Source organism: Homarus americanus, unplaced genomic scaffold, assembly GCF_018991925.1.
Source record: "Homarus americanus isolate GMGI-L3 unplaced genomic scaffold, GMGI_Hamer_2.0 scaffold48406, whole genome shotgun sequence".
Classification (NCBI taxonomy): Eukaryota; Metazoa; Arthropoda; class Malacostraca; order Decapoda; family Nephropidae; genus Homarus; species Homarus americanus.
In genome coordinates this window covers 2,141,199-2,167,884 of record NW_024753828.1, presented here as the reverse complement: position 1 = coordinate 2,167,884, position 26,686 = coordinate 2,141,199, and the positions used below count along the sequence as shown (strand labels likewise).

Below are 26,686 nucleotides of genomic sequence, written 5' to 3'. Positions count from 1 at the left end.
ACCATGAAGCAGAGAAAGTGGTGCTAGTGCTTCCAAGCATGAGCACAAGTCACTATCAATCCAAGAAAAGGGTGAATTTCCATGGTCCGGAAATTTCCATGGTCCGGCACCGGTCAGGTCCCGAGGTTGCCGGACTAGAGAGGTACAACCTGTATTATTATTACACACACACACACGCTCTTAATTTTTCATATTTTGTAGATTTATATTATATTTTCTTTATTTCTAAACCACATTAGAATATTAAAATTTTTACTCCTTTTTTCTGTAATAAAGAAAACGGTGTTACTAGGGTGGACTATAATATCTTTAATGATAAGTTCATTTTTATTTACATACTGAGACTTGAATCATATGTAAAGAAAACAAATATATATTTTTAAATTTATTCTTTATTTTGTATAAGTGACCAAATTTCAGTACTTACATGTAGCGTTCCTCTCCATCACCCGCGTCATCTACCATTCCTCCCTGCATTATGTACTATGCCTCTCACCTACTACAATGTTTCATTCTTCGCTTGCAGTGCTGGCAAGTGTTGCTCTTTTAGAATTAGTTGTTACATGTATACAGTACTTATAGGGCCGATAATATTTTATTGTATTTTTGTGGACGGGGGCGGGGGGAGTGCCTCAATAAGTCGAAATTTGGGATATTGGGATAACTCTACAAGGCCAGAGCCCCATATGTGCCAAATTATCGAGGTTTTTGCTGCACATATTTCAAGAAATGGATAAAATTAAAAAGAAAAGTTATGAAAAGAACAACACTTGCTCACTGAATACTGTACAGTGGTCAAATCAAATTTACCATTGGCCTAACGAGAGCTAAGACACTGTGTATGTAAGCAGGCTGAGGGCTGCAGAGAAGGGGGGGGGGGGGCTGAATCGACATTACCACATGTCGGGTTTATTTATTGATTCAGTTATGTATTATATTTTCATATGATCAGCCTCTTATGATGTATGGTTCATCATGATTAATATAACATCTTCAGTATTAGAGAAAAATAAAAATACAATATGTGATTTGTAATTTGACTTGAAAATAAAAGGATTAGCTGTATCGGAAGGCATTCACCCAGGATGCGTTCGTGTGAGAGCTTTCAGCAAATAAGCTTACAACAGGGGTCACTATAACACACTGTATAGTATTTGATATGAAGATACCTTCTTAAAAACGTTATTTACTGCCTTTGGCTGTTATATGATGACTCAGTTTGGCTACTTGTATTTAGACAAATTATTAATGAAGAAACCAGGGTATATGCAGATGCATAATTTTTTACACCACAATATTACTTATTAAGTGATGATAAATACACTACAATAGTATTTATTTAGTGATGATAAATACACTACTGTACTGTACAAATTTACTAAATGTTGAAGACAAGTGAGGTAAGCATGAGTGAAGGAGCTAAGCTTATCAGCTGTTTGACCTTTGTAAACAAACGATTCATGGTGTTGAGTGTGGGATTCTTTTATCAGGAGAGTTGATTTTTTTAGGATAATATTTTATCAACCTGGAACCAAATGAACCTAAATGATAAAGAATTATGGTGAAATTGTATAAAGATTTGTTAAAGGAATCTTGGGGGACAGGGGGAAGGTGCCATCCTCCTGTGCTACCCCTCTCCCCACCCCTCTGCCTGCTGCTTCTAGATAAACACTCATCATCCACATACAATATCCCCTTACACTTATTTGTTCTTATTTTTATCATTATAGTACTGTACAGTATACAGTTTTCTCTTTATTCACAAGACAAATTCTGGGGTTACTTACATACAAGACTTTACAGTAAATAACAATCACCTCGTTGACAACCTGACTTATTTGTCTGATTTTCAACCCAGAGAGAGTTCTGTTTCATATTTTTTTTATTGTTGATATAATATATTCTTTTAATAACCTTGTTATACACTTAAAGACCTTAGTTGTTGAAGTGCAGTAATAACATAACAACAACTGATTTTCTTTAAACAGTTCAGACAAGCAGTGTTATCTCCAACTCCCTCCCGCCCCACAGGCTATAACGAATCTAATTGGTTCTAGAACCTTGTTCGTTATAGCATTCGTTCGTTATAGGATTAATCCGTTCCAGGCCCCCAAATACAACCACTTAACACTGAAAAATATAATATAAAATTGTAAAAATTGTAAAAAGTGTTTTAATATGCATCTAAACTCCTGAAATAAAGAATATCATTAATACTTGTAATAAACAAAACAAAAAAATAATAATTAATGTTCGTTGTAGGAGTTTCGTTCGTTATAGCATTCTCAATTTTAAAGGTAAAACCGTTCGTTTTAGGAATATTCGTAGTAGAATCCGTTCGTTATAGTATACCCCCAATGTATTTGCTTTTCTCGGACTTTCGCATTTTCAGACTGCGGTCTGCCCCAATTAGTCCGTTTTATCGAGGTTCTACTGTACTGTATATTCACAATTATTAATGTAAAACAAAACAAAACATTAGTACAGCAGTATTCCATATGTGGGTGCTTAGTTGGCTGATAATGGCATAGTAGAGTGGTAACTTTTCTACACTGGCTGCCGCTCAGAGGACAATTTTAATTAAAAAAAATATATATGGCCTTTACAACTGGATACAATACAAAATATAAAATTTGGATACTCAAAACTGAGCAGTTGGTGAGGGCTTACTAAAACTTAGTTATAACCTTAGGTATGTCTTTAAAGGGTCACTTCCCCTAACCACAATTTCCCATTACACCCATCCTTTGCCAACTACAATTTTGCCAATCACAGGAGGATTCTAAAAATTAACCTCCATAGTTGGTATGGGATCACATAATGGGAATCTAACTTGTGTACTGTATGTTGGCTCTCATTATGTATTCTTCATCAAGACAATTTTCTATGCTTCTGTAATTATTCCATCAATTTCCAGAATATCTATTTAAGAAAGACTCAATGAATTTTCTCCACATTTGAATGTAAATTATGAAGTGTCCCCATTATTGTGAGGTGATATGGCACCTGGTGGACACTTTGAAAACTAATTTTATTTATTTTTAACTCTTTAGAGGGCAGTGTAGCCCTTAGGTATTTTATTCTGGCTAATACCCAGACAAATTTTGTTCAGGTAATAGAAACTCATGCCACCTAAAGAGTTAATGAGTATTTGTTTCTAGATAATACTACAGTGTATATCAACATTGTTTTGCCTAATTTACCTGAGATTTGACTGCAATTTCCCTCTTCTGTTGACGGTCATCGTGTTTCAACCCGAGTTTTAATTTATGATATTGTAATTAGTTAGTTTTACTGCCATTCCACCCCATCAAGTACAGTACTACGGTGTCCTTCAGGACTCATTGTTGTTTTTAAAACTCGGGCTGAAACACGAAGACCCTCTTCAACGGAAGAGGGTGATTAAAACTCCGGGCGTGAGTCAGCGGAACGAATCTTAAAATTGACTTACCAGTACTCTGTCATCTGGTGCAAGTGTGCAGTTTTATCTTATTTTAGAGGGAGTGAACTTTTGTTTGTGACTGTACTTCTAGTTTCTTTAGATTTTGTTCTCAAAATTTATTGTAATTGAAAAAATGTAAAATATTAGATTTTTTTACATTTTGTGACTTACTATATGGATGCTGTATATTTTTGCAATGTCTCTTCTGAATTACTTCAAATTTAAGACAAATATTATTTTCGGTCATGGAGTTCCATATCGTTTTTTGGGGGGCAATTCTTCTTTATGGGTAACCTTCTCCTACACATATACCTGTGTAGTCGGTAGTAGGCAGCTACCAAACAGGGAGGTATTACCATCTGGGAAGATATTGCAAGCATAATGTCTAAACTCTAATGGTAGTCCCTGCTGCCATGTTGCATCATGAAAATTGTGACCAAGTCCCAGGTTGCTGATCTGACTTTCTGCCTCATTTACACACAATTGCAGGGTCTCAATTGTTTCTCTTACTATTGGCAACACAACATACATACAGTATATCGTTTCTCACTCAGTTTTTTTTAATGTTTAGTACTGTATTTGTTATTATTTTTATAAATTTTTCTATATAATTATTATTATTATTATTATTATTATTATTATTATTATTATTATTATTATTATTATTATTACATTATTATTATATTTTTGTCCCCCAGGCCCTGATGTAGGTCAGTGACCTGTGCCTGGGTGGGCTACACCCCCCCCCCCCACCAAAAATTAATGAAATAAAAAATTCATTTTGTACTGTCACCTTACTTCCAAACTTTTTCATATATTTTCTGTATTAACTTTACATGTATACGCCCATGTATACAGCACACCATTTAGTCAACTATATGTATGGTTCTTTTCACAGTACACTTTTGGCAGTTTGCAGCTTTATATTCCATGTTATCTTCTGTATACTGTTTTATATCATGACACTATCCTGTTCATAGTATGAATTCATCTTTTTTACTCTTATTAAATCATATTGTAGATAATTTGTTTCAATTTGTTGCTCACCACGAAGCTTTCTTATCTTACTGTTCAATATTCACATACTGTATGTAAATAAGAATGTGGGCTTCCCTTAACTTCCAGTAGATTTTTCAACTTGTTTTCTCACCATACAGTACTTATATTTTCTTATCGTTGCTTGTATTAGCCCTATAAGACTGTAAGTTACATTCCACTTCTCTTAATCAAAGGGAACTATAAGTGACTGTAAGTTGTTAACATGAAAGATGAAAACAAATGCAGGAGTACCTAAGGGAAGGGTCTATTGAGGGTGTTAGGAGAATGGAACCCTTCAAGAGGAGTTCGTGAAGTTATGTGAACAATAAAAATGTACACATATAATTATATTAAATTTAGCACTTGAAAAATAGAAGTGATTTAGCCTGCCTACAAGATTTCTGTTTTCCTTAACAGGTGTCCATGGAGCACTTATGGTTTATGAAGTGCGCTTCACTTCTGAGCTTCTTGCATCGCTTCTCTCAATTCCATGTGGTAAAACACTTCTCAGACGACACCTCAACACTCATTTCAAGGAGCTTGTTGGCCGTTCTGTGGTCCAAGAGAAAAGAGAATTAGAGGCTGCATCAGGTTACACTCCACTCTCCACCTCAGCTAAAGTCAAGGTTTGATCTTTATAATTTGTCTTATTAAATAAAAATTTGGTTATATACTGTAGGTATATTCTTTAGTGTACAGTATATAGTTTTATTTATTTTACTCATTCCTTTTTCTATTCTCTCACATGGTAAAACTTAAAAATTATTTTATATACATTTTCTCGTGTCAATAATATATTTATGGTCAAGCACCCACAAATGAGGTGGTCTTAATAAAATTCACTCTTTAAAGCATTGATCTAGAACTAGACCCAACATGGGTCACTTGGCTTGATCTAAACATTTACGACTACAGGTTGTACCTCTCTAGTCTGGCATTCTGTGGTCCGGAACGATTTTAGTTTGCCGATGGAGAAAATTAATTTGAGTCTGGTACTTTCAATGTTTGGCTAAATTTTGCCTTATTTACCCTATTTTTGGGGCAGATTAATACCTGTAATAAAGCAACATCCTAATAAACCAACGAAAATAACACAGATAAAGTTAAATAAAAACTGAAAACAACACAGAAAAAGTTTTTATATTCTACACCTTCAGCTAGAGTTGAACCTGATGACTTGGCAACTTCGTCATCCAAGTAAAAACACACACAACAACATTGGCTGTCCTTATGTTTTCAACTTTACCACCACTGGTGGGAAGAATTTTTGTTTTAAATTCAGAAACATTAATTAAAATATATATGAACAGTAAATAAGTATTGCTTTCATATTCTTATGTATAGTAATGACGATATGTTTTCACATGTGCGCACTTACATACGCGGTCTCACTTTTTCTCTTTACCATTAATGGTTAGCTACTTATATTGTTCTATTTATTAACATTAAATAACATTACTTAAAACAACCATATTAATTTTTTTTACATTAATTTTACTACAGCTTCAACCAGGGTCTTATTTTCTTCAGTTTTATATGTAGAACCAGTCAGTCACTGGTTTTGTAATTAACTAAAACAATGCTGTCTCATTTCCTCCCGTGTTTTAATATTCTACATATTATTAATGAATTGTATTGTTCATTTTGCACACATAAACATTAATTCAATCAAAAAGACATTCTGTAATAAACAATAATGAATCTTTTGGACATAAGAGAAATGACGGTTTACACGATTGTGCACGTCTGAACGTTGACGGGCCGCTTAAACCCATCAAAATTTTAAATTGTGTAGTGTTTTTTGTGTCCAAATAAAAAACGTTGAATTAAAAACTCGCGAAATTTGAGAACCTACTGTACAACATTTAACCTTTCAACATGTCTTCAAAGAGACCACGAAGCAGTGAAAGTGGTGCTATTGCTTCCAAGCATAAACAAAAATCACTATCTATCCAGGAAAAGGGTGAATTTCCATGGTCCGGAAATTTCCATGGTCCGGCAATTTCCATGGTCCGGCACCGGTCAGGTCCCGAGGTTGCCGGACTAGAGAGGTACAACCTGTACTACTTTACTGACACTCAGAATCGAGTATGACGATCATCCAGTTATGATGGAATGATATGAGTTATTAGGGATGTTGCCGAGGTTGGTAAGTTTTGAGGCAATTAAAGGAACCGATACGGGACCGGCAGCATCGTTCACATTCGTTGCACATGTGGAGGGCTGCATCTACTGCAGGAGGGGCAGTCTTTCCGGCATTGGCACTTGTCTGCCTCGGTTTGCAGTCTGGCTAACTTGAAAGCATTGACACCTTCTCGTGCAGTGCTCCTCCAAGCGTTACGATGTGGAGTAATCGACTCCCAGGTGAGGGGGTCGATTTGGTACTTTTCAGGTTTGTCTTAAGACTATCCTAATACCTTTTCAATTGCCCGCCGGCATTATGTTTACTATTCGTTAGGTGACTGTAAAGTAGCTGCTCTGGCAGTCTACTGTCGTCCATGTGGGTAGCCTCGATGCTCCTACAGTTGGTGTCAGCAAGAATACTTGCATTTGTTCTCTTGTCTTCCCAGCGAACTCAGAGGATGGAGCGTAGACTACGTTGGTGAAACTTTTCAAGTGCCTTGAGGTGCCTCCTGTATGTGACCCATGTCTCACTGCCATATAGCAGGGTGGGGAGGACCACTGCTCAATATACGTGTAACTTTGTAGATAATTTCAGCTCCGTACAGCTGAAGACACGATTTCAGAGTCTGCCAAAGGCTTGAGATGCACATCTGGTCCAATGCTAAATCTCTTCATCGATGTCTGTGGTGGTGGACAGGTGGGAGCCGAGATACCGATAGTGGGCAACATTAGATAGGGTAGTACCGTTAAGCTGGATGAATGTTGGAGGTGTGGCTGAACCAGGGGCATGCTGAAAGAGAATCTGAGTCTTACGTACATTCACCCCAAGGCTGAAGTGTGCATACGCATCTGCGTAGGTGTTAAGGATCTGTAGGCGACAAGGGTGAGGTCATCTGCATACTGAAGTTCAGTAATGGAAGCTGCCAACACCTTTCTTCTTGCCTGGAGTCATTTTATGTTGAAACGACCCCCCTTTTACCCGGTACTCGATGTTCACCCCGCTGGCTAAATTGGCACTGGCACGAGTAAGGAAGGCAGCCAAGAAGATGGAAAAGAGAGTTGGTGCCAGTAACACACCCTTGTTTAACCCCTGTTTGGATGGGGAAGAACTCTGACTGGGTGCCGTTGTGCAGGACACTGCCGTTCATGCCATCATGGAGTTGCCTCATAATGGCAATGAATTTTGGTGGGCATCCAAAACGGCTGAGGGTTCACCAGAGGGCTTCCCTGTTGACCGAGTCGAAGGCCTTGGCTAGATCGATGAAAGCCATGTACAGGTCACGATGTTGTTCTCTGCACTTCTGCACTTTTCCTGTATCTGGCGGGCAGCAAAGATCATGTCAGTGGTGCCACGTGATGGTCTAAAACCACATTGACATTCTGGGAGGAAGTTTTCCGCCTCAGGAAGAAGTCTGTTTAGGAGGACTCGGGCGATAATCTTGCCAGCTACGGAGAGCAGTGAGATCTCACGACAGTTAACACAGTCTGACCGGTCTCCCTTGTTCTTATAAATATTGACAATGGAGGCATCTTTAAGAGCTTGGGGGATTTCCTCCTTTTCCCATATATTCTCCAGGAGAGAGTGGAGACGGCTGGTAAGCAGAGGTTCTACTGCTTTATACACCTTGGCTGGGATTCCATCAGGCCCTGAGGCTTTGTTATTTTTCATCTGTTTGATGGCAATAGCTACTTCATCCAGGGATGGAGGATAGCTGAGGTGGGTCAGCTCTGGATGCTGAGGGACCTGCTGGGTAGTCAGGACATCCACATTAGTGTATCGGGGGAGCAATGAATGGTAGTGCTCTTTCCAGTGCTGAAGGAAGCCTTTATTGTCTTTAATTAATAATAATAATAATAATAATAATAAACAGTTTATTAATAGAGTTGCAGTCGGTGGCTGAAAATATACAGACTTACATTTGATTTAGACATAATGATATAATATGCATTGAATACATTTACAGGGCTGTACAGTACATAAATCAGGAGTTGTTTATTATTTTAGCATTAGATGGGATGGTGCTGTTCTTGTATCTATCGGTGCGGGCTCTTATGGGCTGAATTTTGTTGTAGTGGCAGACTGCGCGAGTTGGGTGGGGGGCTGCAGGTGGCAGGAAGTGGCGATGACGAGGGTGGTGCAGTAGTCCACTGCCAAACCTTTCCAGTGCTTGGTGGTGGAGGTCACTGAGGGATGGCATTTCCAGGGTGGAGAGAGCGTTGGTGTAGCTGGAGTATTCTGCGCCGAGCATGATTCTGCAGGCCCTTTTCTGTGCATTCTCTATGTGTGTGTGTGTGTGTGTAATAATATGTGTGTGTGTGTGTGTGTGTGTGTGATAATAATAGTAATAATAATAATAATTATAAACGGTTTATTGAAAAAGTTTGCAGCCCAAAGGCTGAAAATATACATTGGACATAAATGACTTATTACATACATTGGTGGTTTAACAAAAGCCTTCATTAGAGAAAGGTGAAGGAACATATACAGTGAACATACAGATTAATGTTTACACACATAGATCATGTGAGCCGAGGTGTTGAACAGCAGACACGTAGTGTAGTAACTCCCTCACAGATGGCATTATAAAGGACATCGCGTGGGGTACTAGTTCCCTCACAGATAGTGTTATGAAGGGCATGATGATGTAGTAGTTCCCTCACAGATGGTGTATGAGGGGCCTGATGATGTAGTAATTCCCTCACAGATGGTGTTATGAGGGGCCTGATGTGGAGTGGTACTTCCCTCACAGATGGTGTTATGAGGGGCCTGATGTGGAGTAGTAATTCCCTCACAGATGGTGTTATAAGGGGCATCACATGGCGTAGTAATTCCCTCACGGATGGTGTTATGAGGGGCATCACGTGGTGTAGTAATTCCCTCGCAGGTGTTATGAGGAATTTCACATGATGCTGTAGCAACTCATTCACTATGCGGTGTCGTGCATAATGGGGACACCACGTGGTCCATTGTCACAGGAATTCACTCACTCAAGTGGGTGAGGTGTGGTCCCAGGCCTCTCTATCGTGGAGTCTCAGGGGAATTATCACTGGACCTCACTGTGTGAAGGTTAGCTTGGCTCAGACTCAACTGCCGAGTTGTTTTTTACTGACTTAAACACTGTTCACCACTATTCAACACTGGTTCCATTCCTTTCCCAAATGAAATAGTAACTTCTGGCGAGAACTTGTTCATATTCTGGTGGGGAGGAGGGTTCAGGGTAGGGAGTTGGTATGGGCCAACATAACAGTTGACGTGGCTGCTGCTGAGCAGCGCCAGGTGCGTCTGACCCGTCTTGACCCGTCGGTGGTCAAGGATGAAGTGTGTGTGTGTGTGTGTGTTTTTTTTTTTTTTTAACAAACCAATGATCTATATAATACGGGCATGAATGGAGTTGTGTGTTACAGCAAAGACAAGTGGTATTTACCACGAGTCTAAACGACACCTCTTGCAGGAGCTGTAGTTATTTACGCAACCACCACTGTACGGTATATGTACAATATTGCTCATACTGTTAACAAAATAATGTATGCTACTCTACTATTTTACTGTATACTGTACTGTACTCGCCAGCAGTTCCTGCAATCTTTAGCCTTGAGTAGACAGACACTTCTCTCAGCTGACTATAATATATAACTGTAATGATGTCTTAGCACTTGCAATGGAGGTTGGGTGGGGAATTATTCGGTCATGTCATTAACCTGACCTAATGCAATATCAGGTCACCCATTGTTGGGTGGGGGATTAGTGGGTCTTGTGACCTAAAGATCTCTTGAGTAAAGACAAAAGCTAAGGTATTTTTGAGGCACGAGGCTGTTAGCAAAAAAGTGTATAATCCTTTTATTCACAACATCTGCTCTGATTGGGATAGAGAAATAAATTTCGTGCCTTTGCATATATGGGAATGCGTTTCTGTTGACATTAATTTTTACCTATGAGGCATTGTATATACATAGTACTCTACTGTATTGTACAGTGGTCCCTCGGTTAACGAACGATTCGGTTTACAAAATTTCGGTTAACGAATTACTTTCTATAAGAATCTTCAATTTGGTTAACGAACAAAAATTCAATTACCCTACGAACTTCACATTTTATTGTGAGCATCAGCTGATCAGCTGATGGGCTAGTCTGCCAATTCAGTAATCTGTTCTATGTTTACATTCGTTTCCAGTGGAGTAAATATTAATAAAGTTGTGCTCTTTTATATTTTTGCATTTTTTATATTAAAATTATTAGTCATTTTAACATTTATTCAACATATTGATAATATATGCAGTACAGGGAACTAATTTTTGTGCGCCCATCAGACGCTTGACTCAGCCACAAGGCGTCAGTTAGGCTCTGTTGACAGTAGAGTGAGCATCTATTTTGTTAGTGTCTTGAATATTTTGACTGGGTGAGTCAAGTGGCTGATTGGCACACCAAAAACTAATTTCCTGTACTGCAATTATGTTAAATAAGTGTTAAAATGACTAAAGTTTTAATATAAAACTTGGAAAATTATTGAATAGTACAACCTTCTTGATATTTACTCAAATGGGAATGAATTTAAGCCCTAGAACCAATTACTGTATTGGCAGACTAATATTCCAGCTGGTGAGCAAGCGAAAACATGTTGACATGATTTCGTAAAAATTTCATTAACCGAGTTTTTGTTCGTTAACCGAATTGAAGATTCTTATGGAAGGTAATTCGTTAACCGAAATTTTGTTAACTGAGGCGTTCGTTAACCGAGGGATCACTGTATATACTGTACACCAGCAGACACTGTTCACTTAGCTGACTGTAATACGGTGATATCCCCGTTAGCCTGACCAATTGGTGCAGAGCACTTCCAGGAATGAGAGATTTCCGGGTAACGAGACGACTCTCAAAGCCGGGAAAAAATCCCTCATCCTTGGAATTTTCCGGGTAATGGAAAAATGTTCTCTGAATTTCTAGAAATGGCCCATTACAGCATCTCTTGAACCCGGAAAAATATCCCCCATCCCCGGAATTTTCTGGGCAACGGAAAAGTTTTCTCGGAATTTCCAGAAAATGCCACTTACATCATCTCTCATAATCCGGAAAAAAATACCCCCATATCGGGGTATCGGGAAAATTTTCTCTGAATTTTCCGGAAAATGTGCCCCTCGGAAAATCGTTCCCAAAGCCGGAATTTTGGAAAATTTTGGCTTTGGGAATGATTTTCCGAGAAAATTTCAATTCCGGCTATCGGAGAGTTCAAGGTTTAGGGATTCCAGTTATCGGTGATATTACTGTACAGTCGACCCCCTTTAATTCGGACTAATAGGGGGGGAAGGGTGTCCGTTTTAGCCGATTGTCCAAATTAACCGATTTAGGGGTTAATATTGCATTATACAGCTAGACCCTGACTTACGACTACGTGGACTTACGACCGTCGGGACTTACGACCGCCGCAGATTTTTTATTATTATTATTATTATTATTATTTTTTTTTTTTTTCTTTCTTTCCCAAATGACACACGCATTTTCTATACCGAAACGTTTCCAGTTAATGTAGTCTCCATGTATAATTAGAAAATTATGGGGGCCCCATGTGCATTTAGCTGACTACATTAAAGGTAAGTGCTCAGTCACACTGTATCCATTCCTTATTATTTATTACTTTCACTGTACTGTATCCATTCCTCATTATTCATTACTTTTACTGTACTGTATTTCATTGTAGATTTTTTATTAAAAAAAAAAAAAAAAAATTTTTTTAATCTATGTCGGACTTACGACCTGGATTTGGGTCCCTAACCCCATCGTAAGTCGGGGTCTAGCTGTATTTCAAAGTCATTGTTTTCGTCGATTTTATCCCACTTTCCACTGTAATACTGTACGTACGTCATTTCAGCAAAAATATTACATTTCCGTGAATGCATTATATCAAGCACAGTATGAATAGAATACCATTGTAATATAACAGTATTTTAACCAAAACTATTAAAAAACTAGTAACTTCTCGTGAACATCAGAAGGTTAGGTAAAATCTTTTGTTTTCGTCATGTATTTTATCCTATTTTACATTAAAATACATCACGTTTCAGCAAAACTACTATTTATTTCCGAGAATATATTCATTCAGGCACAGTTAAGGTAAAATATACATGTGATGTAACAGTTTTTTAACTGAAAACGATTCGAAAAACACGTGTACCGTCTAGCTGATACAAGCAACAGCTGGTGGTGTGTCATGCGTCGTTGTAAACAATAGGAGGTTGAAGTAGATTACCGGGTATTATATTAAGTGTGAAATATCGAAAAGGTTTTTATTACCAGTATTTTTTTGTAGATCAATGAGAACTGTGATACCGTATATGATATGATAAGATAGCCTGTGCTAAGAACTTCAACATAGACTACTGAAAACACGTTGTAAGGTAATTTAGCCTATTGTAAGTTGGTGAGATTCATTTGCTGAAGGAACTGCACAACTTTTCATTACTAATTGGTACATATTTTACGTTTCCATTGTTTACTGGCAGTAAATGGTAAATATTTTTTATGTCTGAAGCTAAAAGTTGCATCCCCCCCCCCACACTAGTGGTGGAGATGTTACATTTAACCAAAAAGACGCTGGTGTTTTATCCCAGCAGTGGGTGGACCAGCATTTTAGCTTAAAGTCCGCATAGGTAATATTCCTACAAAAAAAAAAGAAAAAAAGTTCAGATTTTGTCCGAATTATCCGAAATCCGGATTAAAGGGGTCCGAATTAACGAGGGTCGACTGTACTTAATTATAGTCACGTCTTAACGCTTGCGAAGGAGGTTGGGTGGGAGATTATTGGGTCATGTTACTGACCTGACCTGATGCAATATCAGGTCACCCATTGTAGGGGTGGGAGATAAGTGGGCTCATGACCTGAAAATGTCTTGAATAAAGATGAAAGGTAAGGTGCTATAGTGTTTCCCACTTACTGAATGCACAGTAAAGTATACATAACTGTATTCACTTTTTACCTTCTTAACACTGCTTTAACACTGTATTCTTGGCTGATTTTGTTTTGGTACAATAATGTACAGTACAACATTGCACAACACAAAATGTACGTAAAAACATCAGCTAGCGAGGGAACAACGAACATCCTTCTACAATGGCAGCAGAATATGAGCAAAGCGATCAAAGCATCTAGGCCACCCATGCTCCTGGGACGTATGGATGCATTGGAGCATGATGCAATCTCATGGAACTTCTGGAAATTTTGTTCCCAGGCCCAGAAAGGAGAGGTTTGGAGAGATTTTCTCGGAAACTTCTCCAAATTTTTTTCTGGAAAATGCTCCTGATTTTCATCCTAGGAAACTTGTTAGCACACCTGGAATGGAGAAAGTTTTCCCAAAATTTTTTCAGCCAATTTCAATTCAGGCTATTTGGGAGTTCTGGGGATTGGGGATTCTGGCTAATGGTGAGGTTACTGTAGTCATGTTGAGGCTTCTTACATTGTTTCAAACTGCTGGCAGAGTGCTGGAGACATCAGTCACCCAATTTTTGTGGCGATGTCAAGGTTATGGCCACTCCAAACTCCTACTATTGACATAGTGGGAGTGAGGAGGTGTTTGATCCTGATGATCCAGAGTATGAGAAAAGCGCTTTTGGGGAGGATGAAGATATTATAGTGAGTCAATCTTTATGTGGCAGGAGACATATAAGTCTTGGTTCACACACAACCTCCCCTGCTGGCTTTCATTGTCTCTCCTGCTGATAGAGCTGTGGCAGGCCCTTTGTGGGTGACACCACATGAAAGGAGGTGTAGAATTAAGGACAAAAGAAACTGAAGGTGAAAGAAAGCATGGTCGATGTGAGACAAGAGCACGGGAGAGGGGGTCGTAGTTGCCTGCCACCACACTGCCACCCATGTGAGGCCTCCCATGACAACCTGCAGCCACTTCCCCAAATCTCTTTCACCCATCAATGGAAAGAAATTTGCCCAGAAATGATGCCATGTTTGTTTACACATTCAATTACTGTACAGGCAAAAAAGTGTCGTGATACAAGGTATCAGTCTGAGGGTTGTGGCGTTGCCTTGTGCCTGCTTTGCCAGATACTGTACCACCAGTTGCAGAAGTAAACTAAAATGCACTGAACATGCTTTACATGATGTAAATATTCATATAAATGTTTATAATAAGTTATACAGTATTACAAAGAAACTAATATTTTTAAGATAAACAATCTTCACTCTTGCCTCACTTGGCACATATATGATCTTGAGTCCACATGGCTTGCAGCCAAATCTTTATGTAAACAATATCTGTTGAGTGTTGTTCAATGATAACTACTATAATATAATAATCCAAAGTATTATGAGTAATAAATAAGTGTAATCTGTAAGGACATCTACAAAATATGAGGCAATTGTGGCAAGAAGGTGTGTTGGTGGGGGTTTAACTGTTAATGTGGCGGCTGACCAGCTGTGAGCAGCTGCCCCCGGGAATCCCCACCAAAAATGATGTCACCAAGTTTGGGCCATAAAAAAAACATAAGATTTTAAGTTTTTCATTATTTACTCACCCAAACCCTCTGTTTAAGCAATTAAAAAATTCAATTTTTTAGTAACCTTGGGGGTCACTCAGGCTTTCCTGGGTATAATCATGAAGAGGTTAATTATCTTTTAAATTAGTTCTCTTGGGTTCACATCAAGGGCTTAATGGGTATGTTATACTTGAACTGCCTCGCTCAAGGTTTGACAATAAAATAACATTTTAGAATTAACCCTTTAATTCTTAATTAAAAGAAATAAATTTAAGTAAATGTAACTTTAATTTTCATGAGCCAATAGAACAAAGTATGTTTTACAGTCCTTTCTAAATTGTATTTCAGATGCCCAAAAAATCGCAGTTTTCTCTCAAGCGCAAGAAATCTAAATCTGACTTAGAGTTTGATGACTTGCTGTGTCCTCTGGATGAAAAACCCCCAGTTGGTGCAATGCAAGACAAGAAAAGGGAGGTGAGGACAGGGGAAGTGGAGGAGATAAATTCTCTGATGATTGAGGAGGAGGTGAAGAAAAAATTAGGCACACAAGTGGCAGAGGAGGTAAGAGGAATATGGTGGTAAGATTTTAAATGTGTTTATGATGAAGGTTCTGAAAAGATGTTGGTTGAATTAAAAAGTGATGGACTGATGATTTGTGTGATAATTGGGAAAATGATTGAGGTGAGGAGGTTTTAGGTAAAAGGCTATTACTGAGAAAATTTAAAAGTTATCTTAAACTTAGTGACGAAGATAAGGGAAAGTTAGTATTACATGTGTGAGAAATTAGATAATACAGTGAAAGATTAAGTGAGAGTTAAAACCATTAGGAATCTTCTGTCCATAAGGAAGAACTCACCTCATTTATTAGTCTCGGCATAATCAGCCTTTTATTGGCTGATGAACGTCTTAAATATTTCTCCAGAACTAATTGAATTTAAGGAAGTAAAGGTTTTTTGTTTTATCATGTTTAATGTTGATTTTATGGCATTTACCTGATTATAAATGATTACATTTGAATAATGAGTAGCAACAAATCTGTTGACCAATTTTAACCCTTAAAAGGCCTAGAACATATCCTATGATTGTTGTTGTTTTTTCACCACTATTTATAAGCTGAATCTTCTTTCAACAATTTCATATTTAGTTAATAAATATGAGAAATAATAATTTCTTGGAGGAATCACAAGTTGAACTCCCAGTTCTCCCAGTACATGTTTTCCTGGCTTTGGAGCGAGCCGCCAGCATCGTCATAGTAATCAGACAACAACACAGCCACGAGCACACCTAAGTAATGGTGTGAAAAATCTAAACATCATATGAAGTCCGCTGCTCTTTAATGCATTTCCTCTCAAACTTCATATTATGATGTCTGCCGCCCATTAAGAGTTAAGTTACTCCAACCAAAATTCTGACATATAATTTTACAGGCTTATAGGATGAAAGTCATCGTCAAACAAAAAATCCATCACCACCATGGTGGTAAATAACAAAGAACTTACCAAATTTTGTCCTCAAATTTTTAAAGGCATCTGACGACTGTTTTTAAAATGTTACTCAAGGCTATAAACTTGTATCAAATTTATACAGTATGTAGTATACTTTGTACAGTTTTCAAACAGTCTAGAAAGTGGTGTAGACTACAGGATCTAGCAGCTTATTCCATTCTTCTACAGATATATTTATGAGAGATAACTTTTTTTGTGTTGGTATAGAAATGCTCACCTTATAATTTAAAACATTTGTTCTGGTGTTTTGATAAAGATTTAAGTAAGAAATTTGTTTTCCTCTATATATTCTTCCCTATTAAGATTTTCTTAGTTCAGTCATGTCAGCTTTCACTTCATTTGGTTTCTGTGATATATTTTTCAAACTAGGGAAGAGTTTAGTTGTACTGTACAAGATTGTACTGTACTAGACTGTTGATATTCCTTTGAAGAAAGGGTGACTACTGTATACTATATCTGGAATGCATATTCTAATTGAGAGTCAACAAATGAATAGTACAGTCTACACATTCTTTCTTTTGTTTTGAACTTACTGTAAAATATCTCACTAGAATTCCTAAAACTTTATTTTCTGTATTCTTTGCTTCTGTGCATTTTTTTCCTATTCCTATGAGCTCCCAATTTAAATTTTAATGAATTTTATCAGAAGCTTCCTCAAAATCTAGATACAGTACAGAACATTTAGTGATTTCTTTTGGCAATATATTTTGATATTGTTTTTAAGGTCACCAGTTTGGTTAATGGGTCAAACTGCTGATTGCATATCTCCCAAATTTTATGCTATATGATATTATCTATAACAGATATTAAAATATTTGAGCTATAATTATCTACATCTTGCCCATTCCTCTTTCTGATCACCAACCAGGGTGACATTAGATTATTTTCATATGTGTTGACACCTAGTAAGTGCTAACATTATAAATTAGAAAGTTTGTCAGAGAAGAGAAGTTGCCAGCTCTAAATTTATTTGATTTAAAACCCAGTGGCAGTATTGTAACCAATGAGGTTAATCCGAAGTTTGTTATTGCGTAAAGCTCGACTATATGATATTATTGGGAAAAGTTTATCTAGTAATCAAACCTACCCTTATTCTTAGGAGGTAAGGTAACCTTTCCCCACCTTCTCGCAGTGTGCACCATTAGTACACTTTGTGTCTGTTCAAATGGAACCAACGGGAAGGGTGCTACTTAACATCCAGCAGTCTGTTTTTGTTTTTCTGATCTGTCTCTTTCAACTATTTATTTTGATTGGTGTTTTTTAGTGCTGTCTGGGGTTTCCCAGACTGTTTGTTAGCATTTCCTTTTTTCTTTTGTTTGGTTTCTTTTGTGCTTCCATAATGTCAAACAAAAGGGAATGCCCTGGATGCAGGAAGACAGTGACCAAGACAGCTCAGGCTCTAAGGAACTGGTATTGCAGTGCCTGGTACTACACTGCTTGTGGCGACCTTGATGAGGAAGATTACAACTTCATGACCAAGAGAAGACCTGGCTTCAGATGGTTTTGTGCAGGTTGTGAAGACAAAGTGAATGACATCCTGAGCACAGTCAAATCAAATCTTAAATAGTTAAGGGCGTATCCTGCATAAAACGATTTTTCTTTAATGCAGAAAAAGTACAAGTCTGGCCTTATGTCATCTCCATGCTTTGTGAAAGTTTGGTTGTCATATGGCAATTTTTTCCCAATCAAAATAATATATTTTTATAACCCAATATTGAGGCACCCCCCTCCCCTCCTGCAAAAATCTCCATTTGTTAATTGCTATATTTTTATCATTAGTATGTATCTATTATGCTATTCTGTGTTGGTCCTTTTATATATATATATATATATATACAGTAGTACCCTGATTTACGCAGTCAATTGAACCCATGGGGTACCGCGGAAAGTGAAAACCGCGTAAAGTGAACAACAGAACATATGGGATTAATTCCAATAGAGACCGGGCCGACCCCCAAACTCCACATTTTCAGACACAATACCTACGTTGTAGTAAAAATTACATCTTAATTTTATGATAGTATGCACACACAATTAATAATTAAGAGAAATATCAACAATATTAGGTTTTTTAACACTTACATTAGTAGAAAAGATGGCTGGGCACACGGGGATGGGGGGTTGGTTCCGAGGCAGAGGGCAGATTATTGGCCCTCACCTATATCACTTGTATCAATTGTATCACTATCCACCACATAGGCTTGCAGGGCCTCTTTGTCAAACCCCTCAAAGTCCATATAAGTCCATATTCTCACTATCACTATCACTGACTTGGGCCGGCTGTGGTGGGTGGCGGGTGAAGAACTCGGTAATGTTTTGATGACTGGGTGACCTTGTGCGCATCCTGCCCGTGCCGCTTCCCGCGTATATGAGTATATGCACTGCATAAAGTGAAAAGCCGGTTTTGGCGAGGTACCGCGTAAATGCGAAATTGCGGAAAGTGAAACCGCGTAAAGCGGGGTAATACTGTGTGTGTATATATATATATATATATATATATATATATATATATATATATATATATATATATATATATATATATATATATATATATATATATACATATACATACATATATACATACATACATACATACATACATATATATATATATATATATATATATATATATATATATATATATATATATATATATATATATATATATATATATATATATATATATATATATATATATATATATATATATATATATATATATATATATATATATATTAGTTCTGGAACTAGTAAGTGGCTGGGCTGAAGTAAACACTTTGCTGGTTTTTCTTTATTGTAGAAAAATTTAGTTTCACAGGTACTGAGTTCGGTTGAGATTATATTGTACCTTCTCTACTAGAGGAAGTGTCTTGAGTGCACTTATATATGAGAACAGTTTAGTGAGATGTTCACTGGGTAACAAGTGATATAAGTCTGCCTGCTCCATCCTCTCGCTCAGAGCGTGAGAGTCAAGGGGGAGTGGGCCAGGTATTTGCAAAATCAGCTTGACCTGGCTCAACCTCTGATGAATTTATAGACCTCATCATGTATGACATGAACAACTACTGAGTCATTGTTGAATAACTTAGTGAATAATTTGGTATTATACATTTAAGTTTTATACATTTGGGTGAATCTTTATATAATACAAATGGTGCTGTTACAATTCTTCCTTTTTTTTCTTTTTTTTTTTAATACGTAAAATATAACTATCTAGACTGAATGGCAACATCTCCCCGGCTTTGCTGGTTGGCAGTGAGGAGAAGCAGATCAGTGTCTTTTTGACTGTCAGTGGGAGTTGACCTGCGCTCCTCTGCTCTTGAGTCCCTTGCCTATCTCTGGCTATTTTTCCTATTGCTTTGTTGTACAAGCAAGTGTTCTGAGAAGATGTCTTTTCGACGGGAGTTGATGAGGCACGAACGGAAACATAAAGAAAGACAAAGAGTGCTGTAGAAAGACCAGGCATCACCACCCTCACCTCTGCAGCACACTAGTCCATGATGGTGCTACCTCGGTGCCACGTGTGACACAGGTGCCAATTCAATAAATTGTATACCCTAACTACTGCAGAAAATTTTAATAAAACAATAAAGCTTATGTTTATATCCTTAGAATAACTGTATTTGCAATAACATTGTCAAACTGACAAGTATACGTACTAGAACCACACTCAGAGAAAATGGGCTGTCTCTCAAAACTAAAGTTGTCACCATTTGAAAGTGCACTACTCCATTATTTTTCAACCAATATTGAAAATGAAGATAGCTTTATAAAGAGGAATAAAATGCATTTTTTTTTGTATTGGCAAAATTTGTGATACCTTGATTAAGTATGGAGTGAGAATTTTTCATTTTCAAATTTCCCAATATTTTTTGCCCCTATTTAGTGCTTGTTTGCCACTACAACGAAAACACCAAGGTCAAATGTTGGTAATATAAAATGTAGGTGTGGGTTTGGTCATTACAGGGACCAGTTTTCAAACATATATGATAGAAAATAAGGACAAAGTGCAATTATAGAATGGTAAACTTTTTCGTAAAATTTCTTACTATTATTTTTTCCCTCAATATATACCGTATTTGATCAATCTCTGTTAAACTTACAGAATCTCTTGGTTAGGCAACCCAGCATAACACAAATTAAAATCAGGGAAGTCAGACAAAAAGGAAATCACCTTACTCTGTAACATGCGGCAAACAACCTTAATAAGGTAGGATCACTCATGATGAGTGTTATGGAGAACTTTGAGCAGGAGGTGACTTAGAGGTTGAAAACACTGGAAGACAAGATTGATGCTTTGGGAGTGGCCTATCATGAGTCTCTTCAATCTTTTGCGAACATTGTTGAAGAGGAACTGAAGGAGTTGAAAAAAGATCAGAGTGGTGCTAAAGGAGTGAGTATCAAGATCAATGATTTGGGCAGGGATAGTACAGTCCACACCCAGCAGGTACTCCTACTCAGGCTAAAGGAGGGTATTGCTGCTGCTGCTGCTGCTGAGAAAACAAATCCAATCCTGTTGATAGCTGCAGGTGCAGGTAGACAAAAACTGGCTTCCTTGTTATTAGACTTCCCACTGAGAAGGCAAAGAAGGAGGCTAGTGGGGCAGTGAGTTCCTATTTGGTACACACTCAGACTTTATGATGTCTGAACCCAAAAATATCATGCCAAAAATGACAATTGTAGGTACATACAGGTATCCCTTGAGATACAAATGGGTTAAGTTAAAAAAAGAAAAAAAAAAAGCACTCATTAGGTGAATTTTCGTATCAAGTATAAGAGAACATATAGGAAAAATAAGGTTCGGTTCCCCAATGACAAAAATACTCCAATATTATACCCCAAAAACACAAAATTGGTTCACATACAAGAACAAAACCTATCTTGCTAAAAATAAATATTACACAACTACTATAATTTACTACCTAACACATGAAAAAAATACTGTTTAACTTTGGTACATTAACTTATGGGAGGGCAGTCTGTGCGCTCTCCCCAAGATGGCTGTGCCAGCTGACTCCCTGTGCATGTCTCAGAAAAAGATTTATTTAACAATTATTCCGCTCTATATAAATGATGTGGCTTAGAAGTAAAGAAAATGTAATATAAAACCATAAAATAAAAAAAATGAAGAGCACGAGTGTGTATGTGTGTGAGAAGTGTAAGTGGTGGGCGACGTCTACGACTCGCCAGCCTAGCCAACGTGCTTATTGTTAATTGTACAGTGGGCTCTCATTAAGTAAATAACAACAAGAATAAGAGATGTGGTAAGAGAAATCATGTAAAGAAATAGAATAATTAAAGAATCGGTGAAGATGGGGTAAGGGATTAGTGGCCTCATTACCGAATTGATGCATTGTCAGGGTGGGGAATTAGTGGGTCTCATGACCTAAAGATGTCTTGAATATAGGTGAAAGTATTATACAGTAGACTGTGCCCTCATTAATTCAGATCTCAGCCTAATTCGTATGTTTTTTCTTAAAAAATGAATTAAACAATTTGAATTCTGAATGAATCTGAAATAACCATGCGATTACGAAAAGTCGATTATTGTTATAGGAATATATATTGAAATGGATTAAGATGAATAAATTTTAGGAATAAACTGTGAATTTTATTTATATAAAACTACGTTTGGGAGCATAGGTGAGGAGTGGCAGAGGAAAAAGGGAGGGAGGACAACTCACCACCTCCCGCCTGACAGTTCGTGATCCTTTAAAAACTACTATATAATTCCCAGATGAGCTATGTTGCCAGCACTCACCATCTCTCAAGCACCAGATTGTCGGTAATTTGAGTGACCCAGAACCCCTATTTTGTTGAATTAACGTAAATTATAATTTTAATTTTTATTGATTTTTTTTTAATTATTATTATTATTATTATTATTATTATTATTATTATTATTATTATTTTTATTATTATTATTATTATTATTATTATTATTATTATTATTATTATTATTATCATCATCATCATCATCATCATCCCCAGGTCCTGATTTGGGTTACTGAGTCAGTGACCTGTGCCTGGGTTGGCTAATCCCCATTAAAAAATAGATAAATACAGTGACCCCTCGTTTAACGAACACCTCGGTTAACGTAATTTCGATTAACGAACTGCCTTCCATCAGGATCTTCAATTCGGTTGACGAAAAAAAATTCGGTTAACGAAGTTCTTACGAACTGACCTCAACATGTTTTCGCTTGCACTGACCGGGCAACCAGCTTTAGTATCAGTCCGCCAATACATTAATCGGTTCTAGGGCTTAAATTCCTTACTATTTTAGTAAATATCAAGAAGTTTATACTATTCAATAATTTTAAAAGTTTAATATTCAATTTTTTAGTCATTTTAACAATTATTGAACATAATTGAAGGTAAAGTGACTAGTTTAATGTGGGCATCCAGCCTCTTAACACAGCAAACAGGAGTTAGTCTCTCTCTGTTTTCACTGGAGGTAACATCTTGCTTGAGACTCTCTTCAACTAAACGCTTTTTTCTGTGTTTCCAAGCAAATTATTGGTCATTTTGAAATATATTTTACATATTGACAATATATAATGCAGTGCCGTGTTGATATAAAGAAAATAATCTTGAAATACACCAAGAGAACTAAAATTTTATGGATGAAATGGTGCCATGGGGTGACTTCTCTTCCACCCCAATGCCTTTTCTTCTTCCTTCTCCTCCACCCCCATTCTAATTCCCATCATCATCATCATCCAGGAGCCTTCTACATACACACCTCAAAGTAAGTGAACTTTTCTACCATTTTTGTTGAATTTAGGAAATTTTCGGTGAGCTGGAACCAATTACCCAAAAACCCATTGAAACAATGGTTTCGGTTAACGAACTTTTCGGTTAACGAACGACCTTCTGGAACGGATTGAGTTCGTTAATGGAGGGGTCACTGTAAATAAATAAGCAAAAGATCACTACAGGTTGGGTATCCCTTACCCAAAATACTTGGGGCCTTAAGGGTCTTGGGTTTGGGATATTTTTGGATTTTGGATTACATATATCCTGTATACAGAACCTGTATAATGCAGTAGGTCACCCAGCAGGGATGGGGCCCAAGTCAATGCACAAAATTCATTTATATTTCATTTACAGTATATGGATGCATATATTCTTGCTGGTAGTTTCATGAAATATATTTTAATCATTTTGGCTATAAAATATATGATAAGATGTACAGAAAGGTAAGCAATCACTACCATCTGTTTAGCATCGCCATGATGCCTGACTCTGAGGCACTAAGCAGCCTGTGTCTTACCTTTATTCATTACACATACATATTTACCCAAGTAAAGATTGTGATGTATGCCATATAATGAAATAGACTCGGATTTCAGAGTATTTTGGACTTGGGAATTTCGGATAAGGGATACCCAACCTGTAAATTAATGCTATACCACTACCTGCACTACCTATAGCTTTCTGCACAAGCTATAACTATGGTCACATTTCAACCAATCGTGTAACCGCACATGTGAAACCTGCATAAAATGAGATCCTTATTTTCATTTATTCCTCACATTTACAGTACTGGTACAGTATACATGTGATACAGTTCACCCAGGCAATCACCAAGCTGACTCAAAATACTTGTCTGGCTGCTGCCTGTATGCCGTGATGTCACATAGGGCGAGGGAGAGTGCAGCTGACTGCAGTTACAGCTCACTGCCTCAATACATATGTTTACTTCCCCCACATACACACCTGTGCTCTTCATTTTTCTTATTTTATAGTTTTATGTCATTTTCCTTATTTCCAAGCCACATTAGAGTATTGTTGTGATGTGTACTTGTAGCACAAAATAACCAGTTTTCCAACTTCCCTCCTGAAATTTTCCCAGTGAGTCAAAGATTGCTAAACCAATAATTGATGATCTTTAAATGAGAAAGGGTGTTAAAAATTTTAAGCCAATTAACTGAAAAATCGCTAAGTGAACGATCGTTAAATGAGGGATAACTGTATTTGTTTGTGTATGATTGCACTGTAATATTATAAACACCAATACTCTACAGTGAAGCCTCCATCTATGTGGGGGGAGGATAGTCTGTTGGTTCCAAAATTATATTAGGTTGAGAATAAAAGCATATTCATCCATATTAACACAAATAAAAGAAAATTAACAAAAAATTTTGTAAACACTACAGTGCACTACATTCTGTACCATTTATGCTTATTCACTTTCCATTATTTGCAAGGGTGGATTTTTACAAACTAATCATGGAAGACAAATAAATTATAGTAAATTAGGATACTGGCAACACGTGTACCTGTCCCCCATGAAAGGAAGTAACCAAGATAGATGTGAATTGGTCCTGTTCAGTCCAGTTTACTCACAACTACAGGTTTTCATATGAACTTTCTTGAGTAAAATATTTAACAATGGAAAGAACAATTGATAGTATTCCGCAAAAGGAAGAAAAATAAAAGATGAAAATGAAAATGAAACCGTAAAGAGATGAAACATTAAGAAAAATTAATAATAATAAGATGAAACAGTAAAATGAAGAAACAGTGATAAGAAAATAAATAGTAAAACAAGAGTAAAGAAGATGATGATGAAGGAAAAGAATGGCAGGAGCTCCCCACTGATTGGCTGTCACTGACTGACTAACATGTTGTCAAACACAGTGGCCACGCTTGATTGGTGTAATACCTACTAGATTGAGGTCTGTTAGATAAAGGTTTCACTATAATTATATCCCTTCAACATTACGTTACATAACACTTTAAAATATGGAGCGAGAAAGCAGAAAGGTGTGGGTAAATAGAGAGATGGAATGGAAATGAGTGTTGCCAAGCGCTCCTTAACAGCTGATATTTAACTCGCTACCATGCAGTCACACACCTCACAGATGTGTCACACAATAAGACCTTCACTCCTTATGATTGCTGTCTTAATTCCCTTGCTGGGGGTGTGTGAGTGGTGTTGGAATTTGTGTGTGTGTGTGTGTGGTTGTTGGAGGGTGTGTGTGGGTGGTTGTTGGAGGGTGTGTGTGGGTGGTATTTGGAGGGTGTGTTTGTGTGTGATGTAGGGGTGTATGTGTGATGTGTAGGTGGTGTTGGTGTGCGTTGACGGAAGCAAACCTTTTTAGGGGGTAGGGTTGCATGGTTAGCCCCTCCTTCCTCACTCAATAAGATATCCTTAAACGAAATATTTCTACAGTATAGTCTCGATTTATGCGGAACCTGGCCAGACCGGCAATTATTAGTTACACGGTACATTCCTTCATTTTCGCGGGAAGCGGCGCTGGCAGGGTGCGCACTAGGTCGCCCAGTCAACAAAACATTACCGAGTTCTTCACCCGCCACCCACCACAGCCAGCCCAAGTCAGTGATAGTGATAGTGAGGATATGGACTTAGAGGGGTTTGACAAAAAGGCCCTGCAAGCCTCTGTGGTGGATAGTGATACAAGTGATACAGGTGAGGGCCAATAATCTGCCTTCTGCCTCGGAACCAACCCCCTATCCCCGTGTGCCCAGCCATCTCTTCTACTAATGCAAGTGTTAAAAAACCTAATATTATTGATATTTCTCTTAAATATTAATTGTGTGTGCATACCATTATAAAATTAAGATGTTATTTTTACTACAACGTACGTATTGTGTCGGAAAAAGGGTAGTCTGGGGGTCGGCCCAGTCTCTGTTTCAATTAATCCCATATGTTCTCATATTTCGTTTACGCGTTTCTCGTTTTACACGGACCTCCACGGGTTTAATTGACCGTGTAAACCGAGACTATACTGTATATGATATAGTGATGGAAATTCCATTCTTTTATATAAAAAAAAAAAAACGTAAGAAATGTTGATAACGGAGTCAGTAAAATCAGTTCTAATTTCGTTACACACCATTTTTTTATCAATATGATCCTGAATACTTTATCTAAAAGTTTGGTTAAGTAAATATATTTGAAAAACAAAAGCTCGATATGATACGGGCATTAATAGAGTTGTTACTTTTATCATCTTCGCCACTGATTGGCTCGTTAGTTGCTTGGGCAGATCCTGTCATCTTTAACCTAGAATAGGCAGACACTTCACTGAATTGGCTGTAATACATAACTAATCATGTCTTAACATT

The 26,686-nt window shown here is 37.4% G+C and overlaps 1 protein-coding gene across 16 annotated transcripts in view; it reads left to right on the top strand.

Moving 5' to 3' along the window:
- The window catches only part of LOC121855582 (liprin-beta-1-like), a 214,986-nt gene that overhangs the window by 180,561 nt on the left and 7,739 nt on the right, over nucleotides 1–26,686 (top strand). For 14 of the 16 annotated variants that reach the window (XM_042350598.1, XM_042350606.1, XM_042350603.1 and 11 more), the window contains 2 exons: nucleotides 4,898–5,106; nucleotides 15,432–15,644. In XM_042350598.1, the coding sequence (XP_042206532.1) occupies nucleotides 4,898–5,106; nucleotides 15,432–15,644 (422 nt within the window). Of the gene's footprint in view, nucleotides 1–4,897; nucleotides 5,107–15,431; nucleotides 15,645–17,941; nucleotides 18,415–26,686 lie in introns of those variants that run through there. The other 2 variants (XM_042350601.1, XM_042350604.1) reach the window with 2 other exon arrangements.